Here is a 27,672-nt window from a genome sequence, read left to right on the forward strand (position 1 = left end):
TTCCCAAACAAATATATTGTACTGGGAAAATTGCCAAAGTTTAGGCTTATTATTCCCAAGGGTACCTCTGACAGATATCTTGGAGAAATTGTTTTAATCCTCTATGAATGAAAGCTTTAGACATGAACAGGATGGAGTAAATGGCTTTTCTTTTTGTAATTTGTAAACTATAGTGTGTTACTCTGTAAAGAGTATTATTCTTTCTGATATCTAATCACTCATGGTACATTGCAGGGTTTAACTGTAGGTGATGTTGTTTGTCTAGAAAATAAATGAGAATCCAGGAAAATCAAAGAGAAAGGGGGCTTTGAGGTCACAGCCGAGTACAGCACATAGTGTGATGTGCAAGTGGTGTGCAAGTGATGTGCACAGGTCCTTAGAGAAAACATGAAAGCTTTTAAAAGCATTTCATCTCTGGACTGCCTGACACCAAAGGCATGCCTCTGTTACAGTGCAAAGGCTTTGGATTTTGCAGCAGACACATGGAAAGGAATGTTTGTTTTTCCTGTGTGGGCTAAGTTGCCTTTTAATAAGACGGAGAGCACGTGGTATGATGTGCCATCAATCTACAAGTGCTCAGGGGGACCACTGAATATTAAAAGAGAACAACACAAGAGTCTGGCTCTATCCTTTATTCCCTGTTCCAGTTATTTTTAAGATTTTGATTATGAAAATTACGATCTAGGCATGAATTCCCAAAGGTCAATAACTTTTCCTCCAAGTCAGTCTCCATCTTTAACAGCCTGGGATTCAGTCCAAGGATGCTGTAATATTGGAACAGCACTCGCTGGTTTTAAAAGCAGATATTACTCTACTGAACAGGATAATCTGTAAACTGCAGGACTCATTCTCCAAGTGGTCCATTTCTCATTTTCAACTCTGCCTAAGGTAAATTGCTTTTAACTAAAGAGACCGTAGGGAGAGTCTGTACAGGGAGGGACTAGCTTTTATCAGTCAAGATGATGAGCTAGTTCCGTTCTGAGTCATGAGAGTGACCTACTTGCTGCCAGGAGTTTCTGCACAAAAATACTTCCATTTATTAGAAGGAAGCTGGCTCTGGTATCTCCTCTCAATAGACAAGACTTCTTGTACCTTTTAGGCAGTTTTCTGGCTCTCCCGAGCAGTAGATATGCTGTAGATGGTGTATTTCAAAACTCAGAGGTAAAAGACCCCTGAATATTAGCAAACATGTAGAAGGAATGATCCATGTTCTCTGGCTTTTAAATACTGCAGTCATCTTTAATGCTGAATTTGAATATGGTTCCTGACTCAAAGCAAAAAGTGCCCAAGTTTTGCACCTGGCATTTTGGTATTTCCATGCATTTTCAGACTTCCACAGAAGAACATAGACTTGCTAAAGTATGGTCAGATAGAGCACAGATACCTCCCATGGTAGAAGATTGTCACCGCTAACCTAGATGCGAAATTTTCTGCATCCCCAGGCCAATTAGGCACTCTGCACTTCCCTCCCCAGAGCTGATAACTTATTGCTAGTCATGCTTCATCAGCTTTAGAGCTCATTAGAGTAGTGCAAGGTGACTGTCTCCCATTGGACATGAGTAATTTTTAATATACGTGATAGTGCGTAGCTCTTTTATAATGGATTTTAGCATGTGTAGTCCTCTGTCTGCTTTGGCAACAGCAATGAATGAACTTGTTCTTGCTATCAACAGGGAATTTGCTCTATTTTATTCACAGTCACCAAAAACCTGGCTGCTGGGGTGAATGTCTTACTGCTAAGGTCATCGTCTTTTATGCTGCAGCTCCTATCTTACTGTGCTCTACTTTACTGTAAGGATGCTGTGAGCACAAAAGGAAACACAATGGTTATTGAGACATTCTCCTGCTGTGTAATTCCTTTTAGACCAGTATCAGAGCACTGACTGAAAACCACCTCGGTACCTCTGGATACCTTTGTTATCATCAGAAAGTTATTCTATTAAATAGAATAAGAAAATAACCTATTTTCTTCTGCACTTTAATTAACATAAATAGTTTGTGCATATAAAGATAATATTATGGAATGGGTTGAAAACTGCTTTGTAATATTCCTGTTCATAGTATTTCTAGTTGTACACTTTTAGAAGTATATAAAAACAGACCAGAAGTGACTTCTTGGATCATTAAGTCCAATTCCTCTGCAACAGTATCATATAAACTTTTTCATTAGCCTGCCAAGTTCTGTCTTAAAGATAATAAGGTTTATTGCCCCCTCTACTCCATGTAGAAGAATCCTTAGCATCTCAAGCTTTCTGGTTAGGAACCTGGTAATATAGAGACTAAATTTATTTGAATCCAGCTAAAATTTGAGGAGTTTTCCTAATTGGGTCTTCAGTATTTATTTGGAAATCATGACCTCTGGTTTTGCTAGGTTTCTCTTTTACTAGAAAGCTCTCTTAAAGAAAACATTTCTCTTGAATGTTGCAGTTTTCCTTTGTAGCAGAGCATATTGGGCTTGATGCTGAGATCAGGGAAAGAATGAAACCCAAAATTATCACTTTGTCTTCTTGCTATTTAAACTCTTTACACATCTTTAGGTATTATATTCCCTCTGAGTCATTGCTTATTAAGATTTTAATCTTTATTTCTTATATTAATCCCCTCTTCTAAGTGCCTGTTCTCTCCATGCCTGCTTTAAACCTGTAGTTGTCCTTCCATGAGGCCTGGTAGAATAGCTGCAATTTGGAAGTCTGTATTCCAGGTAGGCTTTCAGCTGAGCTTTCTGGAGGACAGTTCTGGCTTTGATGTTCTGTGCATCTCTGGATCGATACATATGGCAGGTAAATGTGCAATTTGCTGTTTCAAGGATTTCTACATAGCATTGTATATCTCTTTTGTCCTCAGTAGAAACATACAATAGCCAAGATTACTTTTCTCTGAGCAAAACCTTTTTTATGAACATGATAACAAAAGGATAGGGAGGAGGGAGATTGAAATAACTGCGACATACCTAGTTGGGCATTACACAGAAACTATATATAAAATTCAGTGTTTAGAGCTCTGAGATCTGGCCAATAGGAAACTTAAATGTATAATGGTGGAAAATACATGTCTGAAAGTTAATATGTGAATTTAACTTTGTGCAGCAGATTCATAGGGAACACAAGCCATCAGGAAAGCTTAAATATATGAAATATAAAATAAGGGCAACACAATGTTCTTCAGTGGTTTTACTATCTCAGTGGATTCTTTTGTTGACTGCAGAATTGATCATATATAAGCCTCTAGATACAGCTCTCACCAACTTGCCAAGAGCTAGCATCCAAAACTGAGTTAGCATCCAAAAGCTATTTCCCTTGAGATGTCTGGAATAAGGCTGAGTTAAAAGTTCACTCACCTCTTCTATGGCATTTGTCTGTTCCTGGCTTTTGTGATCAGTTTATAACATAAGGGTTGTTGGCTTTTTTGCTGTTTAGAAAGCTCCTCTTGCTCACTCTGAAGTGAGCAAGAAATGAAAACAGTAATTGGTATAAATGTCATCTGCTTGGCAAATGTCAAGAGATTTGCCAACAAATGAATAATGAACAAATGAATACTCACTGCCTTTGTACACGTCTTGTAAGAAGACATTAGGTTTTGCACACAGAGTAGCTTGGTAATTCTTGGCTTTTCAGTGCCTTGTCAAACAACTTTAACACATCATCATTATCACTATTATTAAAAGACAAACAGGTAGGTATATTTAGATGTGGGACAAGAGCACAGTTATACAAGCTCTCCATATACCTGTCAGCAGGACTAAATTTGACCATTGGCCTTATAGGTCCCATGCATGGTTTTTCACCTTGAGCTGTTGGCTGACTTTCTCTATGTCTACATTAATCCTCACATGACTTGGATTCTACAATATTTCTGGGTTTAATGGGCTGTGGTAAGGATGTATTAAGGGTGTATTTCCTGATTCACACTCTTTGTATTTTCTGTATGCTCAATTTCTTAACCATAGAATTGCTGGAAGCAAACTGGTAATAGTATTTAATATGTGTCTGTTTTTTTGCTGTTTATCCCTATCTTAAATCTGTTGAGTAATCCAGTCAGTCAGAAATTATTATTTAATGTTTACAAGTGACCTCCAATGCTCTGAAAATGATTCTGTATTTATACAGTAATCTGTTTACTGCAGATTCTAAATTTATTGCTGGTTTTTGCTGTAGAAGCCCCAGGACATCAGTGTGTTCAGTGGAAAACTCTTTTTAAAAGGCCTGCTTTTGTAAGGTCGGCACTGATGTTTACAGCAAAGGAATTTTATTAAAGCTTTTCTTCACTTTCCAACATCCCATTATATTGGAAAAAGTATTAAATGTGCAGCACTTTAAAATCTGCCTTTTGATAAATGGCATTATATATTCCAATTGCAGTGAATATTACAAACTATGTATTTTGTATAGAATTTACAAATTAGGCCTCAAAAATACTGCTTTAGTTTATATGTTTTATTTGATGCTGGTCAGTTTGCTGCTTACAATCATGTCTATTGAATATGCTACAGACTTAACATATGTAACTTTTAAACCTACCAAAGACTGATCTTTATTGTTGATAAAACAGTTCTATATTTTACCATTACAATTCTGAGATTTTCCTGTTATTGCTTCTAAAGCGCTAGTGAAAGTCATTGATAACAACAGGCTAAAATTCTAATGAGCTAGGTCATACTCTTGGTTTGCATCTCTTGCCTTGGATAGTTCACAGCTTCCTACCATATGTCTGTGGTTCTGTTGGGTGGGAAACTGCCTCCTCTGATGGTGGAAGTGGTTTTCTGCAGAGTTTTGCTGAATTTCCTATCTCATTCGACATCATTTCAGTCCCAAAACTTCACTAGGAAAAATGATGAAGCCATATCCAAGACCATGCTGAGCATCAGCAAGTATCTTTCTTTTTTTGACTTAAAGGTTGCAAAAAACTTATACTTTGAAGACATTTCCACATAAGTTTGCCAGTTCCAAACTAGATTAGCAACAAAGGCATGAATGTCAGCTAATACAAGAAGTTGAAAAAGGTATTTTTAGGTATTTTGTCCCTTTTGCAGCCATGCAGTTCCATCTAATGGCTCTCTTGAAAGAAGCAGCATATGAAAACAGTAAAAAGGAGCTTCTTGCATCAATCATTTTCTTATTTGGTGCAAGTTATGTTATCAAAATTAACTTTTAATCTCTTACTTCTTGCTTCTTTAATAATTCAATTTCTGTCCTTCTCTTTTCATTAATAAGCTTATGATTGCCTGCTTAGTGCTCTGCCAGAACTCATCAAGAGCTCAACCTACAGATTCTCAATTTAGTCATTTTATATCAGATTAATTCAACCAGTGAACCACAAATGACATTATTTATAGACAGGAGCCACCAAAGTGCAGTCTGTTTAAAGCTGTGTACACAGAGAGTACTAATGACGAATAGAAATCAACCCAAAATATTTCTCTTCTTTAAATATATCTGTTCATGTGTCACAGTGCCACTTAAAAACTATAGAAAGACAGTGTTGTGCCATTAACTTATTAGGCAAAAAGTAGAATACCTTTACACACATTTGAAATGAATACTGCCTGTGTTTCTAGATTTAAACCAGTCTTATAATAGATGATAATTTCATTCCCATGAGCATCTTCTGCATTTTAAAAAGAGGGGTGGAAAAAGTCGTCATATTTTTGTGTTACACCTTTATGCTTCTTACTGTGCAGCCAGGCTTTTCTAAGGGAGTCAAGGAAGGAAACACTATGTCTTGTAATTGCAGTTCATATCACCAATGCAAAACGCTTGTGTGATCTCTCTAATAATTGGAAGAGATGATCAAATGTTTGAACTTCAAAAACCAATAAGGAAAAGAAGGAAATTCTCTCGTGGTTTGAGCTCTTCCCCTCATTCTTTCTCCTTTGCATGTGCTGTGAAAGTCTGTGCAAAATTCTCAGTGCCAGTAGTCAAAAGATTTTTACTCAAAAAATTTATCTCATATCAAGTCCCTTTATGGTTCCTTAACACTAAAGAGTTATAATTTCAGAACCACACAGCTGTCAGAATTTGACCCAGTGGATCTGATGGTCTGGAGGCTTTGAGCAGGCAGTCCATGAGATGATGCTGAACTCCTCAACAGGAATATATTGACTGATTAAAGCCCATCTCATAATTACGTATCTGTAGATTTGGAAGCCAATGGGTTCATTTTTATGTTTGGAGGCTCTATATTCTCCTTTTTCATCTGTAAATTCATTGGTATATCTTTTATCAAGGACTGTATATTCATTCTAGGACACTTAACTGGCAATAGTGTAGAACTGACTAAAATGAATAAATAAATAGCAAATGTATCATGATGGATTCTGTTACGTTAATGACACATAATTACCAGGAAACATTTTCTACAGATCTGTGCTATTAAATCTTTGTGGAATAGCAAGGGCATGAAGATTAACAAGTTTTCAAATTACTTGAGAGAGAATTATCCAGCCTTCATTTTGCTATCAATTATTGGATTTATGCTCTCTGCTTTAACAATGAAATCCTGTCAGATTTATTGCAAATACAGAATGTTCAGCGATAGCAATTTAAAAAGTCAAAATTTCCAGCAGATTCCAGAGTTATTTCCTACTCTAATTAATATATTAAAAAAAGGAAAAAGAAAACTTGTATTGCAGCCAGTGTAAAACTGCCACCTCTATGAAATCAGATATTGCAGTTAGATACATTACTTAAAACTGGGGGGTTTAATGTTCTTGGATTAGTTCTTAACTTTGTAGAATTATCTGCATATCCTTTGGAGTCTCAGTTTGCGCTCAGTTCCCTGCTGAGATGTTTTTTAACAGTGGAACATTATGAGGAAGTGGAAACAGAAATGAGGTTAAAATGAAAACAAGTTTTCAGCTTTCCATGCTCAGTAGATATGTTCTGGAGCCTTCTGACAAAGTGGTTTTCCTGTCAATTCTACAAAACATTTCCTAGGAACATAAAGAATAGTTCTTGGCAAGAAAGTCTCTCACCTCAGAAATGTGAACAGGATGGTGAAGAGACTTTGAATGTAGAATGTGAAAAAGAGCCTTGTCACTCAGGTAGAAGTGTCTCCTGGATCTTCTGATAAGTGGTTATTGGCTTTTCTTTATGGCTTTCCCTGAAAGTCTGTGGTTTTTAGTCCTCTTGCTTGGTGCTAACAAGGAAGGGATTTGATCTCACCAGCCTAGGTGAGTGCCCTAGTCACTGGGCTGTCAAAGCGGTATCTGTCCATGTCTGACCCAATGAATGTTTTATTAGTTATGCAAAATTCACTCAGTAGCCTGGTGGCACTCAACTGGGACTCAAGCTCTACTAAGTCTGTACTGCTGCTGTTAACAGAAGGGTAAAAATTCACTCCAGCTTTGAGAAGTCAGTAAAATCAGACTGATATAATCACTGCATCCTGTCTTGATGGTATGACAAATTTATTTCATATTAAGGTTGTGAAGAGAGTCTGTAGTATATAGTTACCCCCAAATGACTTGAGGATTCAATTACCACTTGTACCTGGAGAAAATAAGACATTATTTTCTTTCATTATTATCTCAAAAGACAGAGTATGGCTTTGCTCCTGGAAAAGTGTCCAGAGACATTTTCTCTCCTCTTTTTATTATTTGGAAGTGATCTATCATTGCTGATTTCATATTTTATTTCTACAATGGTAGAGATGAAGCATAGTGGATTATGATTTCTAAAAGATAAAATCCTTTGCCTGGGTCTTCTCATAAATGCCAAAAAAATTCCCAGTCTCCTTTCTTTTCCATTTTCTGGAACAATATCTTTAGTAAGAGGCTATTGCAAAGCAGACTTTGCCAATAGCCCTTAGCTAGCCTTTTTTACGTGGAAGTCTCCGTGCAGACTGAATAGGCAATTTCTATCATTACCTCTCTTCATACTTTTCCAGGAAAAGCAGATGCTTCAGAGTGTTCTGAGGACTTGTTACTAGACCTGCAGGATTCTGCAGAAATAATCTCACCAATCTCATGAACACTTAGTGATGTGATCACTCTAACTATGGCACTGTTTTGCTTATAATATAGTTTAACTCTTTGATTTGTCATGAAATAAATATTCTCTGAGAGTCTTTGTATTTTTCTGTGCCTAGAAGATTTGAAAAGAAATTCTTTTGTCTTTTAATGAAGGCTTATGTTATCTCACACGTCTGAATAAGCGTGCTCCTGTACAGCATAATGCAGTATTAAAATAAAGAACAATTTTAGTACCTTGAGGCTCTTTTACAACCCTGTAAAACTTCCAAATCATGCTACTTTTCAGGAAAAGGAAAATATAGCCTTATATCTTATATATATACCTTATAAATCATGCTGTGCAGCAAATCTTAAATATATACCTTATAAATTATGCTGTGCAGCTCATTGGGATCCCAATTATTTTCACTGATAGATTTTATCTCCTGTTTATTTTTATGTATTTTTATTTATCCTCTGGCCTAATCTATAGTCTTGTCTTTAGATTTTTCTCATCTTTCTTTCTATACTGAATCTGTGCTACTTTACACTTCTTATTGTGCAGCCGTCTTTTGAAGGGAGTCAAGGAAGGACTGTCCCAAGAGTTAGGATTTGGATTAGAGGAGCTTTCTGCTGCAGTCCCAGTTTTGACCCAAAGTAAATCAATCATCTGAAAACGCTTCATGTAGCACGCTCCACTAGAAAGGAATAGTTCTGCAAAAGTTCTGGAGAAGGTACTTGAACAACGTTATTTCTCTTGGGCACAGAAATCTTTGCCAACTTTTTATTAACAACATTGCTCACACTCAGATTTAAGATGTTTATAATTTCCCTCAAAGATACAAAACTGACTGTTGTGAAGTTACTGGTGGAGAACGCAGCCTTAAGACTTCAGATTGTGTTGCAATTTTGGCACTTTTTCTTCTATTTCACCTTTTTTTTCCTTATAATTTTGAGTTTTCCAACTGTATTAATCTCAAAAGGCTTCATAAAATACAGAGGATAAATGTGATCTAATCACTCTCATTAAATCAGTTTATTAGTATTCTTTATTGGAATGGGTGAGAAACTATTTTCTTATCACTTCGCAAAACTGGAGTTTTTAGATAGATACAAAATAAAGTCCAGCCAAATTGCTCCAGGCCTTTGTTCATCTTACTTTGAAATATTTCGGCTTGATTTTGAAGTTTCTTTTTTAACAACTTCTGGTCTAAGCTTCATTTTAATACAAAAAGGTTTTAAATATAAAGTAGCAAATAACTCTGAATTTGGGTAAGGAAAACATTTTGCCAAGATTAGCTCTTTTCTCCTTCAGCATTTTCCCGATATGGAAAAACATTTTCCCAGGAATGATTTCAATTAGTCAGCATTTGCTTCTTCCTGTTCAGGTGCACTTTGTTATGGCTTATGGCTATGCTGTATTTCTGGTATTAATCTATATTTGTGCAGCTGCTGAAGAGAATTGTCTTTGTATCATCCACATTCACACTATGTATAGTAAGACCTAATATGGTTTGCTTATGCTAGTTTTGTTATTGTAACTCTGTCACTGCTTTATTATGATAATATTTAGGAAAATGCTATCTGATATGTATGGAGAGTGACAGTTGGGAATGTTGCTTTGCTGAGTTAGCCTCTAGCTTTGATCACCACATCTTCTTTTATGAAAGCAAACATTCTAATTAGTTGGTTGTTCCAATCAGTGATCATCAACTGCAGAAGACTCATTAACCTTTAGTACTGAAGCATAATGTAAGAGGGTTTTGTTCATTTTTTTCAATGAGTTAAGAAGCCAAGAGAATAGGGTTAGTTAAAAAAGAGTTGAAAACCTGAATAAAGAATCAAACCTGCTCCTCTAGTGTAGCATCCAGTTTCTTGCCTTGCTCAGAAGATGACTTACCAAATAGAAACACAGGAAACTTATATGTCCTCTACTTTTTCTTTCCTCTTCTTTAGAAATTCTTTCTTTGTCCCTTACTGGCATTTAAATTGGTGGTCTGTGTTGTACGGAAAGGACATCTTGTAGTTTCGTTGTATAAATTAGTCTGTCCATTCTTCATTGCTGTACGTTGCAATGCCGTGTGCCATTATTCTGGTCAGTCATCTGGCTCTAAACCTCTTTCAAGTCCCTTGACAGATTTTTCTAGTCTTAGCTAACCCAGTTTACCTGAAGCCCAGGACTGCCAAATTGAATTACACCGCGATCATTCCTGCTTAGCACCTCATCCATAGTTAATTTCTTGAGCTCCTGTGTTTTATCTGTGCATAAATTTTTCATTTGCAACAATATTTTAGCTTAGAAAAGGTAGAGCTCAAGTCTGAGGAGTTTTTTTAATTAGTTCCTTTGTTCGTTCAGGAATTCTTGCTTCATTTTGAACTGTGCTGTGAAACTGAGGTTCATAGTCCTTTCAGAAACTTATATTCTAGTTTGTGATGAAACACAGTAAGAGCTATTCATTCTATAATGAGTTTCACCCAGCCCGTGACAGCACACCAGCAATATGTTGAGTGCTGAAATGGAAACCCTGCCCTCTTCACAGCTGAGTAGAGAAAAGCTCTGTCACTGACACCTTAGGATCATGATCAAGATGAGATAAATACTCTATAGACTGTTGGTCAGAAAACACAAGTTGAGGTTTCAGTGTTCCTGATACTCAGTGGTGTGATTACTCCAGTTTACCTGTTCACCTCTCTGCTAAATTCTAAAAGGTAAGAAAAAAATAAGGATCATTAGAGCATTACGGCTGCTTTACGACAACCCTGAGAGTAGGATTTAACCAGCCATTGGGCTCATGCAAAAGGTGTAAAATTACTTTCCAGTTCTGGGAAGAAACAAGCTCATTTTCTGTATTCTATCTTTGCAAATCTCTCCTTCCCTCACAGAAAGTATTATTTAATAGTGACCCAGAACTCTGACAGGTCTAAGGGTAAAAGTACATTTTGTATCTTAAGCAGCTCACAGACTGAAAATTAATGAATAGACTGTAAACAAGCAAAATGTGAGAATGATTGTTCAGGTGATCTAGAAGGATTTTAGGAAGATGGTGTATGACCATAGCTATATTCATTATATTTTCCTCTTGGACATAGTAGAAAGCAGAAGGATAATTTGCTATAGCTTGCATCTGGGAAAAGAAGGCTATAGTTAAAGAATAAGTCCAGATGATAAATGTCCTGATAGGGAAACAGTGGCCTAAAAATGGAGAACCTGATGTGAGAAGAAGCTTGGTTCTGACATAATGAACTTCTAATATGGACAAGACGTTCTCAAGAAGAAATCACAATAATAATACAAAGAGATAGAAAAATAAACCAGAAAGACACAAAGTTTCTCAGACTAGCAAGAATTCAAGTGTAAAAAGGTAAAAGGACGAGATTATTACAGGTGAATTACCAAAATTATATTGAGAGACCATCTACAGAGAATATAATACTTAATATGATACTTTCTAGCAGAAGTGGAAAGAATAGTTAAAAGTGGGTGAAATAACTGCTTCTCCATGGGACTGCATTTTTGAGGTTGAATGAAGCAGAAGAAAGTTTCAGAGGTAGGAGGAAGAAAGTGAGAGGAAAAGGAGATTAAGTGGGAGGAGGTCAGAGCATAGTGGTCAGGCTGAATGGATTCCAAATGGTTAAATACAGCAGGAAGTAGGAAAGAGCCCTGCAATTCCTTCACAATTTCATAAAATTCTCCTTTGAAAAGCTGGCCGGATCTTGAGCAAATAGGGCTGGCAGAGAGAGATGTGAGTCAGGCAGAAGGTAGATTACAGACAGCAGCTTTTGACAGAAGAGTGCTTTATTGAGAAAGGCAGCAATGCGGGGAAAAAAGAATAGGATTAATTTGCAGTGAAAAAAATATAGTGCAGTCCCTGGATTTCCACCATAGCAGCTAAGAAATGGTGGAATGAAATGACAAGAAAAAGAATAGGGCACAAGGAATCAATAGTGAGTAGGACGGTGGAGAGAAGGGGCTTGAAATAGAATCTTGAGGAAGCTATTTGGGAGCTCACAGGAGTAGAGCTCAGTTCACAAGAACATCGTCAAAACCATGGCCACGTTTTATGGGTGAGATGGTTAATTCAGGATTAGTCCAAATGAGTTGCTAGAGATGAAGAAACATTGACTCTTGTTCGGTCCATTAGTTTTTCATAGCTAAGTCACAGAGGACAAAAGATGACAAAAACAGAGTGGTGGGGACATAGATATGTGGTTGATCACAGCAAGGTAAGCAAAGGGAAATGTATGCTGAAGTGAAACTCAGGTGGGAATGAGTGAGTGACTGTAAGGTGGCACATACTAGGCCAACAACATCAGCTGCACTAAACCATTTCCTGATTAATACTTTAGCAGCAAAGTATTTACATCTTTAGCAGCAAAGTGTTTACATCTCTTGTTTTTACAAAGGCTATAGAAGTCTCAGATGAAGTTATGCTGCATTCTAAATATGTCACTGGTTGTGTCTCACTTTTTCACATGGTAAAATATGCTTTTGAGGAAGCTGCTGCTGAATGCTGAAGCTTTCTAAAGTGTAAATGCATAGCTACATTGCATTTTAATGGTACCTTGAGCCTTCATGGTAGGGGTGCCTATGGAGCTACGTATTTGAAGACTGGATGGTCTGTAATGCATGGTTGCTAGGCTTCATGATTCAAGGTCACAGCAAAGTGAAATCTTAATAACTCAGTGGAAGTAACTCATGAAATGGATATCTTGCAGTTTCTGCAAGTATGTCGATTGCATTCATCTTCAAATTTTACCTGAAGGTGTGTTTCCCCATGTGCTGTCTCTAGACTGGATCATGTGCATTCAGTTAGTATCATAAATTAATGTGATTATGTAAATTCTGTCTATCAGTTTGGGACCTTCCTGAAGCTCTAGTCACCTTTCATTAGGACATAGCCTGATATAAGATGGGTAATGCTGTTGATGGCCTCATTTGAGAAGCTGGGAATGGTATGGATGTTATGAGCTCCATCTCTAGCATCAAATAACCAGACCGACAGCACTGAATATGTTGAGAAATTCAGCAGAATGCTTAGACATTCATAGTACTGAGCTCTGTAAATCAGCAGTGCTGAATAAGCAACAGGAGCATTAGCCTATTTAGATGCTAAAAAGGATGGGATTTTAAAATTACCCAGTTCCTTACAATATTTATAACTGGTTTGGTTAGCATGCATTGCACTCACATTCATTTTATTCTGACATAGGAAACTGCATTCTGATTATTTCCTTAAGCCAACCTTGAACAGTGGATTTTGACTACACTCTGGAGGTGGCTTTGGGATTGATTACTTTCTTTCAATTGTCTTGTTTGACAAGCCACTTCTATTCAGAAATCATATATGAATACTTAGGTAATCAATGCTAATTGTAGACATCCTCAACTGCTTAATCTGCTGTAGCCTTCTTGAGAATTTAATAAGCCTCTCATAATAAAATGTGTCAGAAGGGGCAAATATTTTGCTAGCACAGCTTGTAACTGATTGTTTGTACCATGGTAGCAAGTATTCACACAACAGAAGTCCTGTGCAGTCATTTTTAAAAGGAAACATTTGGTTTAGTGCCTTAAGGGCAAGAATTATTACTATGTTTTTTAAAATGCATTACTTTCTCATCCCTACCAGCAATATGTCAGGTTTTGTGAGGATTGCATGTTACTCGCCTTAGGAGAAGCAAGATCAACATAACGAAGCAGAACACAGCTGAGCTGTCTAAGGATGCTTGGTTTGGGGGGAGTCGTTGAGTTCTCCCTGCAGTTGCAAAGTGACAAGAAGATCTCTGAACCTTTTTGCTTTAGAAAACTCACAGACTCACACTTTTTAGGCAGTAGGGCTTTTTGGAGTGTAGAAGTAAGGAATGTGTTGCACATGATTCTACTACTGCCACTGCTGGAATAAATAAGGCCAGGTTATAAACCATATGGAAGGACTTAGAGCTGTTAAAGATCCTGGTGTGGGTCTGCCACCTATTTTGACCCTTTAGTTTGTCCCAACAGTTTAACTCTGCCAAAAAGCTGAATGTCTGACATTGGGATTTGGATGGTGTTCAGCCAGATCCTGTGTTTGGCTGAGAATAAGACCCATTTTAAAGCTTATCTATAAGCTTATCTGAGGGATTCATGAGTCATGTTGGACCTTTCTGGTGTTATTAAATGCTGCCAAGATACCTGCCACGATTTTTAGCCCCACTGAGTAACTTGCACCTTTCTGTTTGCACAGCTACTCAGCCGCACAGCATTCAGCATTGTAAGTAGAAATATGAGCTGTAGCAGGGAAATGGTGGAAAATTACTGCTCTGCCTGATTTAGTGAAAACAATTTTGAAGCTGTCTAATTGCATGAAACAGGGCAGAATGAGTGAGGATCAGCTTTCCTTCCCAAACAAATGTGACAGCTCAGACTAATCTCACCTGCCATCAGTAATTCAGCTTCATCAGAGAACTTGGCAAATTCTGCCGGTGGGAGGAGGCAGACGTGATCAATATAATATATTAATATCAAAAGAATCAGGTCCTGGCCAGAGAGGAGGTACATTCATCCCCTTAAAAAGTATGCTTTTCTGGTAGCAGGGAAAAAAATGTCATAGAAGGAAGGCAAGTATTAAAAAGTACTAAAGTATTAGTACAAAAGTACAAAAGTATTAAATTTGCTGCACTCTTCACCTTTAAGCACTCTGTGCCAAGTTACAGCATCTGACACAGCCTGCAAAACCCAGGGTTCCAAAGTGGCTGCTGAAGATTACTCCAAACTGAGGAGAATGGCAGAGAAGATTTCAGCTTCAATTATGAACTTCCTGCTATCTCCCCTCCTCCTTTGAAAGTTAAGGCACTTCATTTTATTTTTACAGAGTTTGGTGTCTGAGATTCCTTTTTATGTTAGTGGAAAAATAACGATGAAAAGGAAAATAATTCTCTTATGAAAATTCATGAGAACACGCAGAGTTTAGAAGCTGTGTTATTTATTCAGGAGAGCATAATGACTCCTGAAAACACCAGCATCTTCTGTTTGTGTGGATTTCTTGTTTTGGTTCTTTGCCTTTGTGTATCTTGCCAGTTTTCCTATCTATGCAGCTGTGGAGCATACGTATTAGGTCTAAAAGTTGCAAATCATCAAGAATTTAGATTGAGAAATAAATTGCCTGTAAGCACAACAATCTGTTAGCTAAGAATTTGAGTGGACCTCTCAAACCCCATTTTTATGTATTAAAGTGTCCAAATCACAGAATCACAGAATATTAGGAATTGGAAGGGACCTCAGAAGATCATCTAGTCCAATCCCCCTGCCGGAGCAGGAACACCCAGATGAGGTTACACAGGAAGGCAGCCAGGCAAGTTTTGAATGTCTCCAGAGGAGACTCCACAACCTCCCTGGGCAGCCTGTTCCAGTGTTCTGTCACCCTCACTGAGAAGAAGTTTCTTCTCAAGTTTAAGTGGAACCTCTTGTGTTCCAGTTTATACCCATTACCCCTTGTCCTATCATTGTTTGCCACTGAGAAGAGCCTGGCTCCATCCTCGTGACACTCCCCCTTTATATATTTATATACACTAATAAGGTCCCCCCGCAGTCTCCTCTTCTCCAAACTATAGAGACCCAGCTCCCTCAGCCTTTCCTCATAAGGGAGATGCTCCACTCCCTTAATCATCTTTGTCGCCCTGCGCTGGACTCTCTCCAGCAGGTCCCTGTCCTTCTTGAACTGAGGGGCCCAGAACTGGACACAATATTCCAGATGTGGTGCAGAAATCCATGTGCTTCTCTAATGACCTTAATAAACAATCTTATCATATTAATCTGGGAATAAGTAAGGCCAGGTACCAACATCTCAGAAGGATACCTGGGGTACTGAGAGATCCTGATATTGTGCAGAGTTTGCTGTCCTGGCATTTTAGGAGTATCCATATTTAAATGCCCTATTACAGCTGTTCAGACACAGACCTTGCTGGTGTTTGAGCAGCCTTGCTCAAGGGGATGTATTCAGAGGGTTCTTTGCCTCAGTGTTGCTGGATCTCGGTAATTACCTGCAGCAGCTGTATCGAATCAGTCAAACAGACTACGGGTTTTCTGGCCCTCTGGGTTCTTGGAATCTGTGTCAGCTTTTCCAAACCCTCTGTTCCTTTCAAACACAGAAGAACACAGAAAATGAAGAGGATTCTTCATCTTGCAGAACACATAACCTTGAGCACCCTGGGTTCCTTTAGTCTCTTTCAGGAGTTGGTTGCTAGCTGGACCTAGCAGGATCCATGTATGAATCTTCATGACATTTTCTCTGCAAGATGTGTCGGGGGTTTTTCTTGCAAAACATATTGCTATACCGAAACTTTCAGCCTTCCCTGTACCTAACTGACAGGTTCCTCCTGTTACGTTGTTTTTCCCCCATGCTTATTTTTACGCTGCCTTCTTACTGTTGGTAAGAAATAGAGGTTTGCCTCTTCCTCTTTCCTTGGAAATACCTATTTTCATTTAATTGGAATGACACCTCATACACTTTCACCCCAACAGTCAAGATTTTCCTTTTCACTTCCCTAAATTCTTCCTCTCCAACTCTATCTCTTGAGTCCAGCCTGCTTCCTGCAAATAGTCCTGTGGCTGCTGGTGCTCTCCAGCAACGAACAGATTGAATTCCCAATATAATCTCATCAGTGTCATTGTTTGAAATGACACGCATGCAAGTAGAATATCCATTTACTGTGGGAGAGTCTTGAACAAGCCTCATTCTGCCGGAACGTCCCCAGTCGCCACCATGCTCCATTAAGAATCTTTGCACATCCACAAAAATACAGTGAGCAGAGGCCTTTTATTTCATATGGCTCTTTTAAGCCAGATCTGTTAAGGAGCAGATATAAAGGCAGCAAGAGAAAGTAATGAACACCCTTAGTACAATCAGATAGTTGAAATTATTTATTTGAATAATGAAATCAAAGCAAGTGGTAGGATGCGAGTCCAATGGGATGATGCTGAAATACAAGGCAGCTCTGCACGTTATTATTTTTTCTATGTGAGGGCATAAATTCCAGGTAGAAAAATTACTCTGATCATCTCTCTGTTCTCATTTTAAAGTGTTTGTATTAAATAAGGAGTCATATTAAATAATTTCAAGGCTTAGCATCCTTTTATTTTTCAAGGCAGTATCTGTAGACTCTTCACATATCTAGACTGGTGGTGGCTCAAGGTATATGCAGCTCTTATCAAAAATATGAAAGGTTGTAGAAATGAGGCCGAACTCTTAGCTCTAATAAACAGAATACAGAAATGATGCAAACAGAGAAGAGAGCATTGCCATTTATGCTGGCAAATTTCAGCTTTGTCATTCTTTTCCACAAGAACAAGAGAAACAGCTTATGCAAAGGAAAGATAGCAACAGCCAGGCACTGCTGGGTTTATCTTTAGTGTGATAAGCTTCCTTCAGGGAGACAAGAACAAACTGTGCACAAGGCATAGAGGAGGTACAGGGTGTACATTTCAAACTCTTTCCACAGTGAATCGTTCCAGCTTCAGGAAACCAGTTCAGTTTCCTCTTTGTCAGAGCTCCTTTCAGCTTCTAAGGAAGCACAGATCCTTGGTACCTGCTTTGGTGCACTGAACTCCTTAATTTTATTTCAATAGGGCTTGACTGATAAGGAGTTGTATGTGACATACAGCATTTAGTTTAGTTTCCTGGAGCAAGCTGCTCTAGTGGAAGGTGTCCCTGCCTGTGGCAAGGGGTTGGAACTGGATGAGCTTTACAGTCCCTTCCACGCCAAACCGTTCTATGGTTCCATGTTTTGTTTGAGGCATTGGGTTTGACAAACGGTTGCTGAACCAAAGGCAGAGCTCAGACCCCCCCAGCAGGCAGTCTCAGTGGCAGGAGCTGGTGCTCACAGCCAGCAGCAGCCCTGCTCCAGCAGCCAGGTGGCACCAGGCTCAGTGATTAGCATCCCTGGGGCTGCCACAGCTGCACATCGCAGCTCTCATTAGGGCTCAGCTTCTGGCTCCTCAGGGTGCACCTGGAAGCCTTTAAATCTTGGGTGGAGCCACTTTTCCTGTAGCTTCTGAGCTTCCTTCCCACTGCCAAAGCTTTGTGCTTGGAAGGCCTGTGTGGAAGTGCAGGTGCTTGTGGCTGGCTGTGCAGAGCTCGCATGTACGGTCCTAGCATCTGGCTGGTGGCATCTGGAAACCCTGCTGCATTCTCCTTGTTCCTGTGCAAGCACAACAGATGTAGTCTCCCTGTATTTTCACAGCATGTGGTAAGTAGTATGTGCAATGAGTAATGAAGTTGAGGCAGCGTACGTTCTCCCTGCGAGGAAGTGTGAATGTTTTAAACCTTTGCGATTTCTTTATGCATTAAAACGTTAAAGAGGCTGAGTTCTGTAAGAAAGACTTAATACTCCTTAAATCTGACACCTTTTTGTGCATTGATTCTCCAGTCTGAAAAGCAAAAGCAAGCGAAGGTTGCTTGTAACTCTAAATACTTGAATAAGATATTCATGTCTATTTGCTTCTGGAATATTGAAAATAGGTGGCCCTCTTGTCCTTATCAGTGTAGCAGGCTTTTACCCCGGTGGGGAGTTTCTGGTTGGTTCTTTCTGCACAGTTGTTTTTTTTGAGTGATTTGTAGCAGATCTGTTCAAATCTGAGTCTTAAAGCGGGATTAAAGTAGGATAAATTGTCAGGAGAGAAAACAAAAAGGCCTAATTTGCTTTGGCCTGGCTTGCTCCTGATTTATTTATTCTAAAACAAGATGATTAGCATAGCAAAACATGTTCCCAGACTATGTGAATGTGCACTTCCATTGAGAAGGGATTTGCTGGCTGCTCATGGCAGCCAATATTCTTGCCTAAGTTTTAATTTGTTTGTTTGGATGTTTGATATGTTGTTAGGGGTTATAGGATTGAAAAGGTTCCAAAAGTCTTATCCAGCTTCTCAAAATACCAATCCAGAAAAATGCATGTTTACTTTTGGAAAATAGATGTTCTCTCTTTGGCAAATAGGTGCTTACCTGTATTTTTGGCAGGGGTGTGGAATCTGGGTATCCAGTTAAAACTTTCAGCTATTGCTTACTTGGCCAAGCTGACAAAATTGGTTTTGACTCACTTCAAAGGCCTTTCACACTACTGCTGCTGACAAAACCATAGCTGCAAAAGAATATATTCATTTTAGAAACCCAGATTGGTTCTTGGAGCCAAAATGGCTCCTGTGCTGTGCTGCTAATCACATCACACATGCGGAAGTCAGGGCTGCTGCAGGTTCTTGCAGCAATCCCCTGCCTTGATACACACGTTATATGAAATCCTTAAATTGCATACTTTTTAATAGAATAAAACGCTTTGAGATGTGCTCCACTGTGAATTGCTCTTGTTGTTAGATATGACTCTCTTTGGAGAATAAATTCCTTTTCATTAGCAAAAGATGATCCTAAAAGGGGGATGAGGATAATGTTTCCTTCAGCATCTGTGAGACACTGCAAATTGAGCTCAGGTGAAAGCATTATAGTTCCTAGTTAAGGGTTAGGCTCTGCTTTTACACACCTGGCTGGCTGATGCCTGCAAGGCAGCTGCAGTGAGAACAAAGCTCAGGCTTGAGGCTGTGTATGCTCTTTTTCCTCTCAGTAAAGTGATGGAAAGGGCCACCAAGCTTGATGAGCTGCGGAAATGGTTTGAAATGGGCAAATTAAATTGCTTTCTCTTTATCTTTTTAAAGTTATGATGGGAATGTGGAAAACATTAGTAGCTGTAGAAGAGCCTTCCAGTAGAAACTGGCTTTGCAATATGAATCTTGAAGAGACCAACGCAGGTCTCTTCAAGATCCCTCTTAAACAAATTAGGAGGGAGGTGTATGTAAGGCTATGCGGACAAGGACAAGCAGCCACATTCAGAGTGGACTTGTAAGATTACAGTGTAAAATGCCTGAATGCAGTTTGGTCCCGAAGTGCTGTACAATGTATATTTGCCACTTGGAGCCTCAAGCTCCTGTGATGGTTTTTTTTTCGGCAGCGGTTGAGCTAAGACTTTCAATCTACATTTAATTTGGATGAGGTGTTTGTTAGTTCAGTCACTCATCTCCATCCTGCATGTTTTGCTGCTAATGCTTTGATGACAATGGCACTAAATCATACACTTCAAGTTTAGTATTTCTTAGCTGGTTTTTTCCTATAACTAGGACTAAAACTTTCTTCTTAACAATTTCGCACAGAGAAAAGGGTATGTCTTTTGAGATTATGCAAATCAAAGTCAGGAAAGGTAAAAAAGTCTTTGTGCTATGACGCATCCTTCTGCAGTCTCCAAAGCAAAAGCACAGCACCTTTCGTAGATCTCTCAGCCTCTGCTCATCAGTATCTACAGTGCTACATTAGACATGTTCTTGATACTCAGCTTGTGCATTTCTAGAAGTATAGGCCTATAAGTAGTGAACGAAGAAAGTTCTTGTCAAGAAGAAAAGACAAAACTGCCTGTATCAAGATGGAGCATAAGGTAATCATATTTTAGTAACAAAGCATTGTTGGAGGTAAGGAGGCTGCAGGAAAGTCAGTCTGGAAAATGTAAGTGCTTTGTGCAGCCCCAGCATAAGAGAGCACATCTGCAGAGCGGTATTTGGGGTTCAGAGACAAGCAACGACCCATCTGCAGCATTTAGCATGTGGTGTAACAGTAACTGTGCAAGGCAGAATGCATCTGAAAGAGGAAAAGCTGCTCTGTGCATTAAGAAAGCTTCTTCAAAATAACAAGGAAATTTAGTCTTAAATACTGGGCTTCTATTTTCATAGTTTATGATATCATGATTAGGTTCCTTCTGTGGACACAAGTTTCTTAATAGTGCTATTCATCACTGACAAAGGTTAGACTTGAAGAAAACTAGAACTGAGATGAAAGAATAGACTTTTTATTATGTTAGCAGCTGAATGTGTCATTACATCAGAGTCAGTATTGTGTGGCAAATTGCAAGCTGTAGTGAAATTGCTCTAAAAAATATCTGTATATGTTTTTCTCAAACTCTGATGAAGTCATTCAGCAGCACATTGAAATGTATTTCTAGCTGAACTGTTATATCCGATCTTTTTCTACTGTGGCAAAAGAACAGATGGCAGTTATTTTCCTTAGTCTCCAGCAAACCTGATGCGATGCCTTCCCTTGTAAAGCCTTTCAAGTGAAAAACAGTTACACGTGGCCGAAATGAATCTGCATTGTAACATGGACTTGTGGTTTCTAAAGCAAACTTTTAACCAGCTTGAAACAGTAGGCTGGTGATAATTACTGAATATGTATCAGTGAAGTAGATGATTATGACAGGAAAATGAGCTATTAATCAGAATCAAGTGCACATGTTTTGCAATAAGTTTTCAGAGCAGATGTCTTTTCATAGACATTTTTAATGGAATAATTGAGTGGTCCATGAGTTGAGGACAACTGCAGTCACTCCCATGGTACAAAGGCATTTGTGGATTTGGAGATGCTTCCTGTTGCTTTATAGCATTCCTGGGGGGACTGTGATTGATCTGAGAATAACAGCTGTTCCATAGCTGGCATGTGAAGAGGGCTGCGGCATGTGCAGTGACAAAGTTGTTTTATATGTTTTTATAGGCATAATATAAATTGCAATGTTTTTCAAAGGGTTTTGTTTTAAAATCATCACTATCTCAACAGTAACTTGGTGACTTGGAGGAGGCCTGGTGGAAATGTCTCTGAATACAACCTGATGTAACATTACTTGCCTGCTTCACCAGGAGCGCTGAGTACTTCAACAAAATACTCTATTCTTAAGTGAAATCATTTGTAGTTATAAATCAAAATGAAGCTGCCAAGTATTGTAGATACTTGTAGATATTGTAGGACTACCTACCAATTTATGACTTTTTAGATTGCCTGCTCTACTGTGCCATGTTATAGAAGCATTGTTAAGAGCTATATTTAATTTACAAGCTTTTTATTAATGCTCTGTTGAAAATCTGGCCTTGCCTTATTCAGGGAAGCTTTTTTCTTCTGCTTTATACAAGCATGTTCAAATAAACCTGGTTTCTCTTATTTTACAGCCTTCGACAAAAGAAAGGGAACTTGGCTCAGAAGCACTGGGCTGGACCAGCTAACATAGCCAAGTGCAAGCCTTGCCCCATGACGCATGGCAATGCTGTCTGTGGATCTGATGGACACACATACACTACCAGGGTGAGTTCTGCTGGTGACCCTGTCAGTAGCGGTCATCCAGGCTGTTGTATGAAAATGAAATAGCTTTCATTAATAGGTGGCATTAAATAACAGTCTACTTTAGTTTGAGAATATTTTTGTGTAAAAAGTGCTGATAAATGTAGGTTTTTACATATTTGAGAAACAGCAAATCAGAATGGCACATCAGAATCTTATGACTTTCATGATTCATGTTTCTCTAAATAGCTCATTCTTGCTAATGAAGTGGAAGACTTTCAATATTGATGATACAACAGAAAATTCAGTTGATCAGATGAGCTTGTTCAGGCAAGAGGATTTTGGGATAGTTCCCGTTTTTAAGGTTTGGTCTCCAAATGCTGTAATAACTTGGCAGTATCATTGTTCTGTGGTAGTTTTGTGGGGGTTTTAATTAATTTTTTTCCCAGGCTGCATGGATAACATATTACAGTTCATTTAAACCACACTTTTAATAGGCTTGTGTGCCAGATGTAGCATGTATGGTACCATCAAAAAAGTCCCATAACCCGGTGAGGATAAATTGGCTTGTTGTTATATTGAAAATATGATCACCTTAGGGCTTGACTCAATGAAAGAAACTGGCTTCACAGCCATTCAGCAGTCCAGCTCTCCCATTAGCAAATAAAGCCTTTCATGTCTCAGGTGCATGTGTAAAAGCAGTTCTTTAGGCACTGGAAGTTATGTTTAGGGCATACCCCTAAGGTTTTCTTCTCTTCCTGATGCAGGGTAAGGTTTGACAGCCAGTAAAACTACCCCTTAAAATCAAAAAATGCACCCTATGCCCAAAGAAATAAAAATCCAGGAAAATAAGATGATCAAGGGAAAAAGAAAATCTCTACTGTAATGTTATTAAACAGTGATGATGATATTGCAGCTACATTATGTTCTCAGCTGAGCAGCTTGAATTCCTCATCCATTAATGGACACAGTATTAAAATGCTGCCATGGCTAATCCATTTAAGCCTCTCTTCTATTCTGGCTGAAGGATTTCCACGGCCAAAGGAGCAAATCAGCAGAAACTCTCTCATCCTTGCACATATAGACTGCAGAAAAGGGGCTCCAAGTTGCCTGTTATACAAGCCACTCTTTAATACCCTCCGGGAGTATATAAGGCAGTAATTTAGCATTGGTATTTAGGATTAAAATTGGGCTCATTTTGAAAACAGCTTTTTTGTCTGAACTCTTGAGAGTATGGAAGATTCTGTAGTAAACAGCTTTCATTGCATATTCTGTCATCCTACTGAGCTCATTTCTGTGCATCTTCCCTGCATCTGTTAGTTTTGAGTCTTCTTTTTTGACCTTCTGTATTTCTTACCCTAAGATTCAAATGCTTTTCATAAGAAATTCTGCCAGTGTCATAAATTTGCCAATCTATTGTGACTACCAATAAAGCTTGACAACTATAATTAAGACATCAAACAACTCCTGTTCCTGACATGCTTCACTATCAAAGACACACCACCCAGAAGTTGTCTCTGTTTAAAGGAGTCTCTTGAAAGATTCATTCAGAAGACACTTTGTCTCATCTTCGTTTATTGTGTGTTTAATTATCAATTGTGGCTGTTCAGCCTGGAGAAGAGAAGACTGCGTGGAGACCTCATAGCAGCCTTCCAGTATCTGAAGGGGGCCTACAAGGATGCTGGGGATGGACTCTTCATTAGGGACTGTAGTGACAGGACAAGGGGTAACGGGTTCAAACTGAAACAGGGGAAGTTTAGATTGGATGTAAGGAAGAAATTCTCTACTGAGAGGGTGGTGAGGCACTGGAATGGGTTGCCCAGGGAGGTTGTGAATGCTCCATCCTTGGCGGTGTTCAAGGCCGGGTTGGATGAGGCCTTGGGTGCCATGGTTTAGTGTGGGGTGTCCCTGCCCATGGCAGGGGGGTTGGAACTGGATGATCTTAAGGTCCTTTCCAACCCTAACTGTTCTATGATTCTAAATTGAAAACTGCAACATGTTATTGGTCTGTCAAGTGTAGCAACTTCTTTTCCACAATTTTTTTCCATGTTCTCCATCACTGCCTGGGGATGAGAGAGTTTCGTTGCTTTCTGAGTACTGTTCTGCAGGAGCGATTACTTGTCATATTGTGTATTTGTAGTTGCTTTTTCTAAAGCCTTCTTTTGACTGAAGGCTCCTCCAGTGTCATGATGATTGGCAATCTTTCTGTAGCATCCAGTCCTAGCAAGTGGATACATGTCTGATTAACCTTTATGGAATCTCAGACAGATGCTTATAGCAATGGTGTTACTGTTTTCTATACAGAGTACATGGTAAATCTCAGAGTGTATAACCTATAGACCATCATTGTCTCTACAACTTCTTCCGAAAGCTCTGCTTCATTGATACCTCTCCCAGAAGACAGATTTTGGTAAATGAGCTGAAAATACTTTAGGCAGAGCATTAGAACTAAATGGTATATTTTAATGTCCTAACAAATAACATTTTTATGGTCAATAATGATCTTGGGTTTGTGGTATCTTTTATAAACAGAATAAACTGCTTCCCTCAAATTCACCGGCAGTTTTCACCAGATGCTGTAATCCCTCTTTCTTGCTCTTAAGTCACTAAAATCAAAGCTTTTCTTTGGCAATTCTCTTTCATGTGCAGTGCTGTTGACATATATTATTTCTGGCGCTGCACTGGTGGCATGACATAGTATTGACTGTGAAAATGCAAGATGGACATTTGAGTGTGGGCACTGCTTTGCATCTGTATGTATGTATTCATACCTGGCTGTGCATCAGGTGAATGTGTAATGGTATTCTGGGCAAATGACAGTATTCCTGCAAAGCTTGTAAAGAAAAGATGGAGAGCGGCCACTGCATTTCAATGGAAAAAGCCTTCTGAAATGGTACATTGGCTATCTATTCACACAGGCACAAGGCAGTGTGTGCATACACCCCAGCATTTTGATCCAGCCTGGCTCTGTTTGATTTTTGCCTTTTCCTGCCAGCACAGCAGGGGGTTTGGGCTTACAGTTCATGGCCTGGCAGAGCACCATCAAAGCATTTCACTAATGACTGGGGGCTACCATTCAACACTATCAGTAATGTTTGTACCAGGGATTGCTCTTAATGTGTTTTGAACTGACTTAACATGTTCTGAACTAACATGAACCATGTTAGAGGTAAAAATGAATGAAAAGGATATAGCAGAAGTATAATTGACTGTGGTAAAATGCAGCTGAAACTTGAGTGTCAATAAATCAGCGAAATTCACATTAAGGGAAAATAACCAGATACACACATCTCAAGCTCTTATTTAGCTACTTGATCTCAGAATAATTCTGGCTGTTTCTTGGAAGACGTGGTAGACCTAGAGGCAAGAAACTAGACAGAGTGATCCAACCCAGAGCACTCAGTAATACAAGGGTCACAGGGAAAAATATCAAATGTGAAATGTAAACTGTAAGCCACCATTTAAGCTTACTGGTTGATATAGAGGCTCAGGGTTTTTAATGTGGTCTTTCAGTTACTCCAAATACTCAGAAGCCTTCAGGCTCGCAATTAATTTATTGAGGACTAGTCAAAGGAACAGTTCTCTCTTTCTTTGAAAAAAGAAATCTTCTATTGAGAAATATTTAAAGGTATTGGTTTCCAACACAAAGGTAAATGGGAAAAATGTTGAAAATTATGAGAAGGCCATGCCCAGGTATTGTGCTACAAGGGATTTCAAAGTGTCACTTAAACTATCGCAATAAGATACAACATACTGAGTACTTTGATGGGTCTTAAGTTGAGTCAGCTTCATATGGGAGAGTTGTACTGCTTGAAAAATCTCACCAATCCTTATGCTTTAAGCATTTCTGGTTCTTATTCTGAAGTGTCTTCAAAAGTTGTCTCCATTGTTGGCCTGGTTGTTTCATTTGCTTCACACAAGTGCTGATGTTGAAGGGGATGAAGATGTTTGGCTGTGGTGTGCAGTGGGGTTTTTATTCTTGTTTGGTTTTCAGATGACAAACTAATTCTTCTGAGCAATGGGATTCCTTAGTCATGCCAATAATTCAGTGCTTGTGCTTGACAAAATCTGAACACAGATGTGGCCTTTATCTGCTCAGTCCTCATACTGTTTCCAGCAATTGTTCCTCACATTTTTTGGTTTACTTTCACTATTTAGTTATGTTTCTGGAAACTTTAAAAAGTCTCTATCACCTTTTCCTGTTATCTTTGCACTCTATGGGCTTTAGGTTTGCACTGAGTCTCTGTAGCTACTGCTTGAAATGCAAATGTTTTAAAATGCCCACGTTCTCTGTCATATAATGAGATTTCATGAAAAAGAAATGGCTGTTTCCTGAGCATAACAGCTCTGTTTAATACTCTGACAATACAAAGCACCTCCATAGTCTATTGCAATCTGAGTTTTCAAAGCTCTTTAAAGTACTAATGAATTAAGCTTATGAGGTAAGTAAGCCCTGGGAAGAGCACTATGTAATTAGTTAATGTTTTTGTCGGCAACACATTAAGATCTCTGTAGCTGTCAGTTTTACGGGAAGTTTAATTAAGCCATTTAATAAAGCAATTACCTGAACATGGTGAAGACTGCACTTAAATAATCAGAAAATGAAAATAAGGATGATCTTAAATTATGAAACATACCACCTCCATGACTAATAGTCCTTTCAAAGATGGAAAGGTACATTGGTATAATTATTATGCTTCTAATTAGGTACATTGTTGTTCTGCAAAGTTTAATTAAATCATTGCAAACTGATTAAGGCCATGATCATGTCTCTTTTTGTCTGAAAAGGGAAAAATTGCCTCATATTGTCATAACATTAGGTAACAAATTTGATATTGAGGGATGTGCAAGAGAAATAATTTTCTGACAATCTTGAAATGAGAGGGAAAATAATGACTGAAATAATGATGCTAGTAGTTAAATGGGTGCAGTGTGAGTGCTGCTGCATGTAATTAGGAGGAATCTGTATTGAGAAGCACAGTTAATAAGGATTTGTTAAAAGTGTCCAAGTGTTGAGTATTTAGTGCAACATGGTTTGGTTTTCCATAATCCAGTCATTGGCTGGATTACTCATCCTTTATGTGCGGGTTGCTGTCATCCAGCTGTGGCTTTGCACAGCTTTCCCTCACTGTGGTTTGTCAAAGGCATAACTTAGCATTTCCTGATGGAAAACAAGATACTAAGCAGAGGCTTAGAAAGCATTAAGACCTTTCCTGCCCTCCGTTAGATGAAGAGTTGGATTAAATTCTGTATTAACGTTCATCTTTGCTTTGGTTTTGTAAGGGAAAATTAAGGAAATAAGTGCAACAGGGTATGGTGTGGGGAGTAAGACAGGGAAGATTAAGACAAGGTACGATATGGTTAAAGCAATCTGTGGAGAAGAAAATTAAGTCATCCTCATGCATTTGCTCTTTGTACAGAGTTTAAAGATTGTTGATGGGAGGTACAGGAATAAATTAGTTTCTTCTCTCCACCTCCTCTTTTTCTTCATTTTCTTATTTTTGATCTATGAATTCTTAGTTTTAATCTATGAATTCAACTCTTTGCTCTGAGTACAAGGTCTAGGCCTGGCATAGTCTATCATGGTTTGAACCTGTACATGGTAGATCTGTTACA

At 38.7% G+C, this 27,672-nt stretch overlaps 1 protein-coding gene across 1 annotated transcript in view; it reads left to right on the plus strand.

Moving 5' to 3' along the window:
• Positions 1-27,672, plus strand: part of SPOCK1 (SPARC (osteonectin), cwcv and kazal like domains proteoglycan 1) — a gene marked incomplete at both ends in the record, with an annotated part of 284,542 nt that overhangs the window by 171,906 nt on the left and 84,964 nt on the right. Inside the window, one exon of the mRNA XM_080627170.1 lies at positions 21,948-22,080. Within this exon, the coding sequence (XP_080483296.1) occupies positions 21,948-22,080 (133 nt within the window). The remainder of the gene's footprint in view (positions 1-21,947; positions 22,081-27,672) is intronic.

The sequence above is a fragment of the Psittacula echo genome (genome assembly GCF_963264785.1).
Source record: "Psittacula echo genome assembly, chromosome: 11".
NCBI lineage: Eukaryota > Metazoa > Chordata > Aves > Psittaciformes > Psittacidae > Psittacula > Psittacula echo.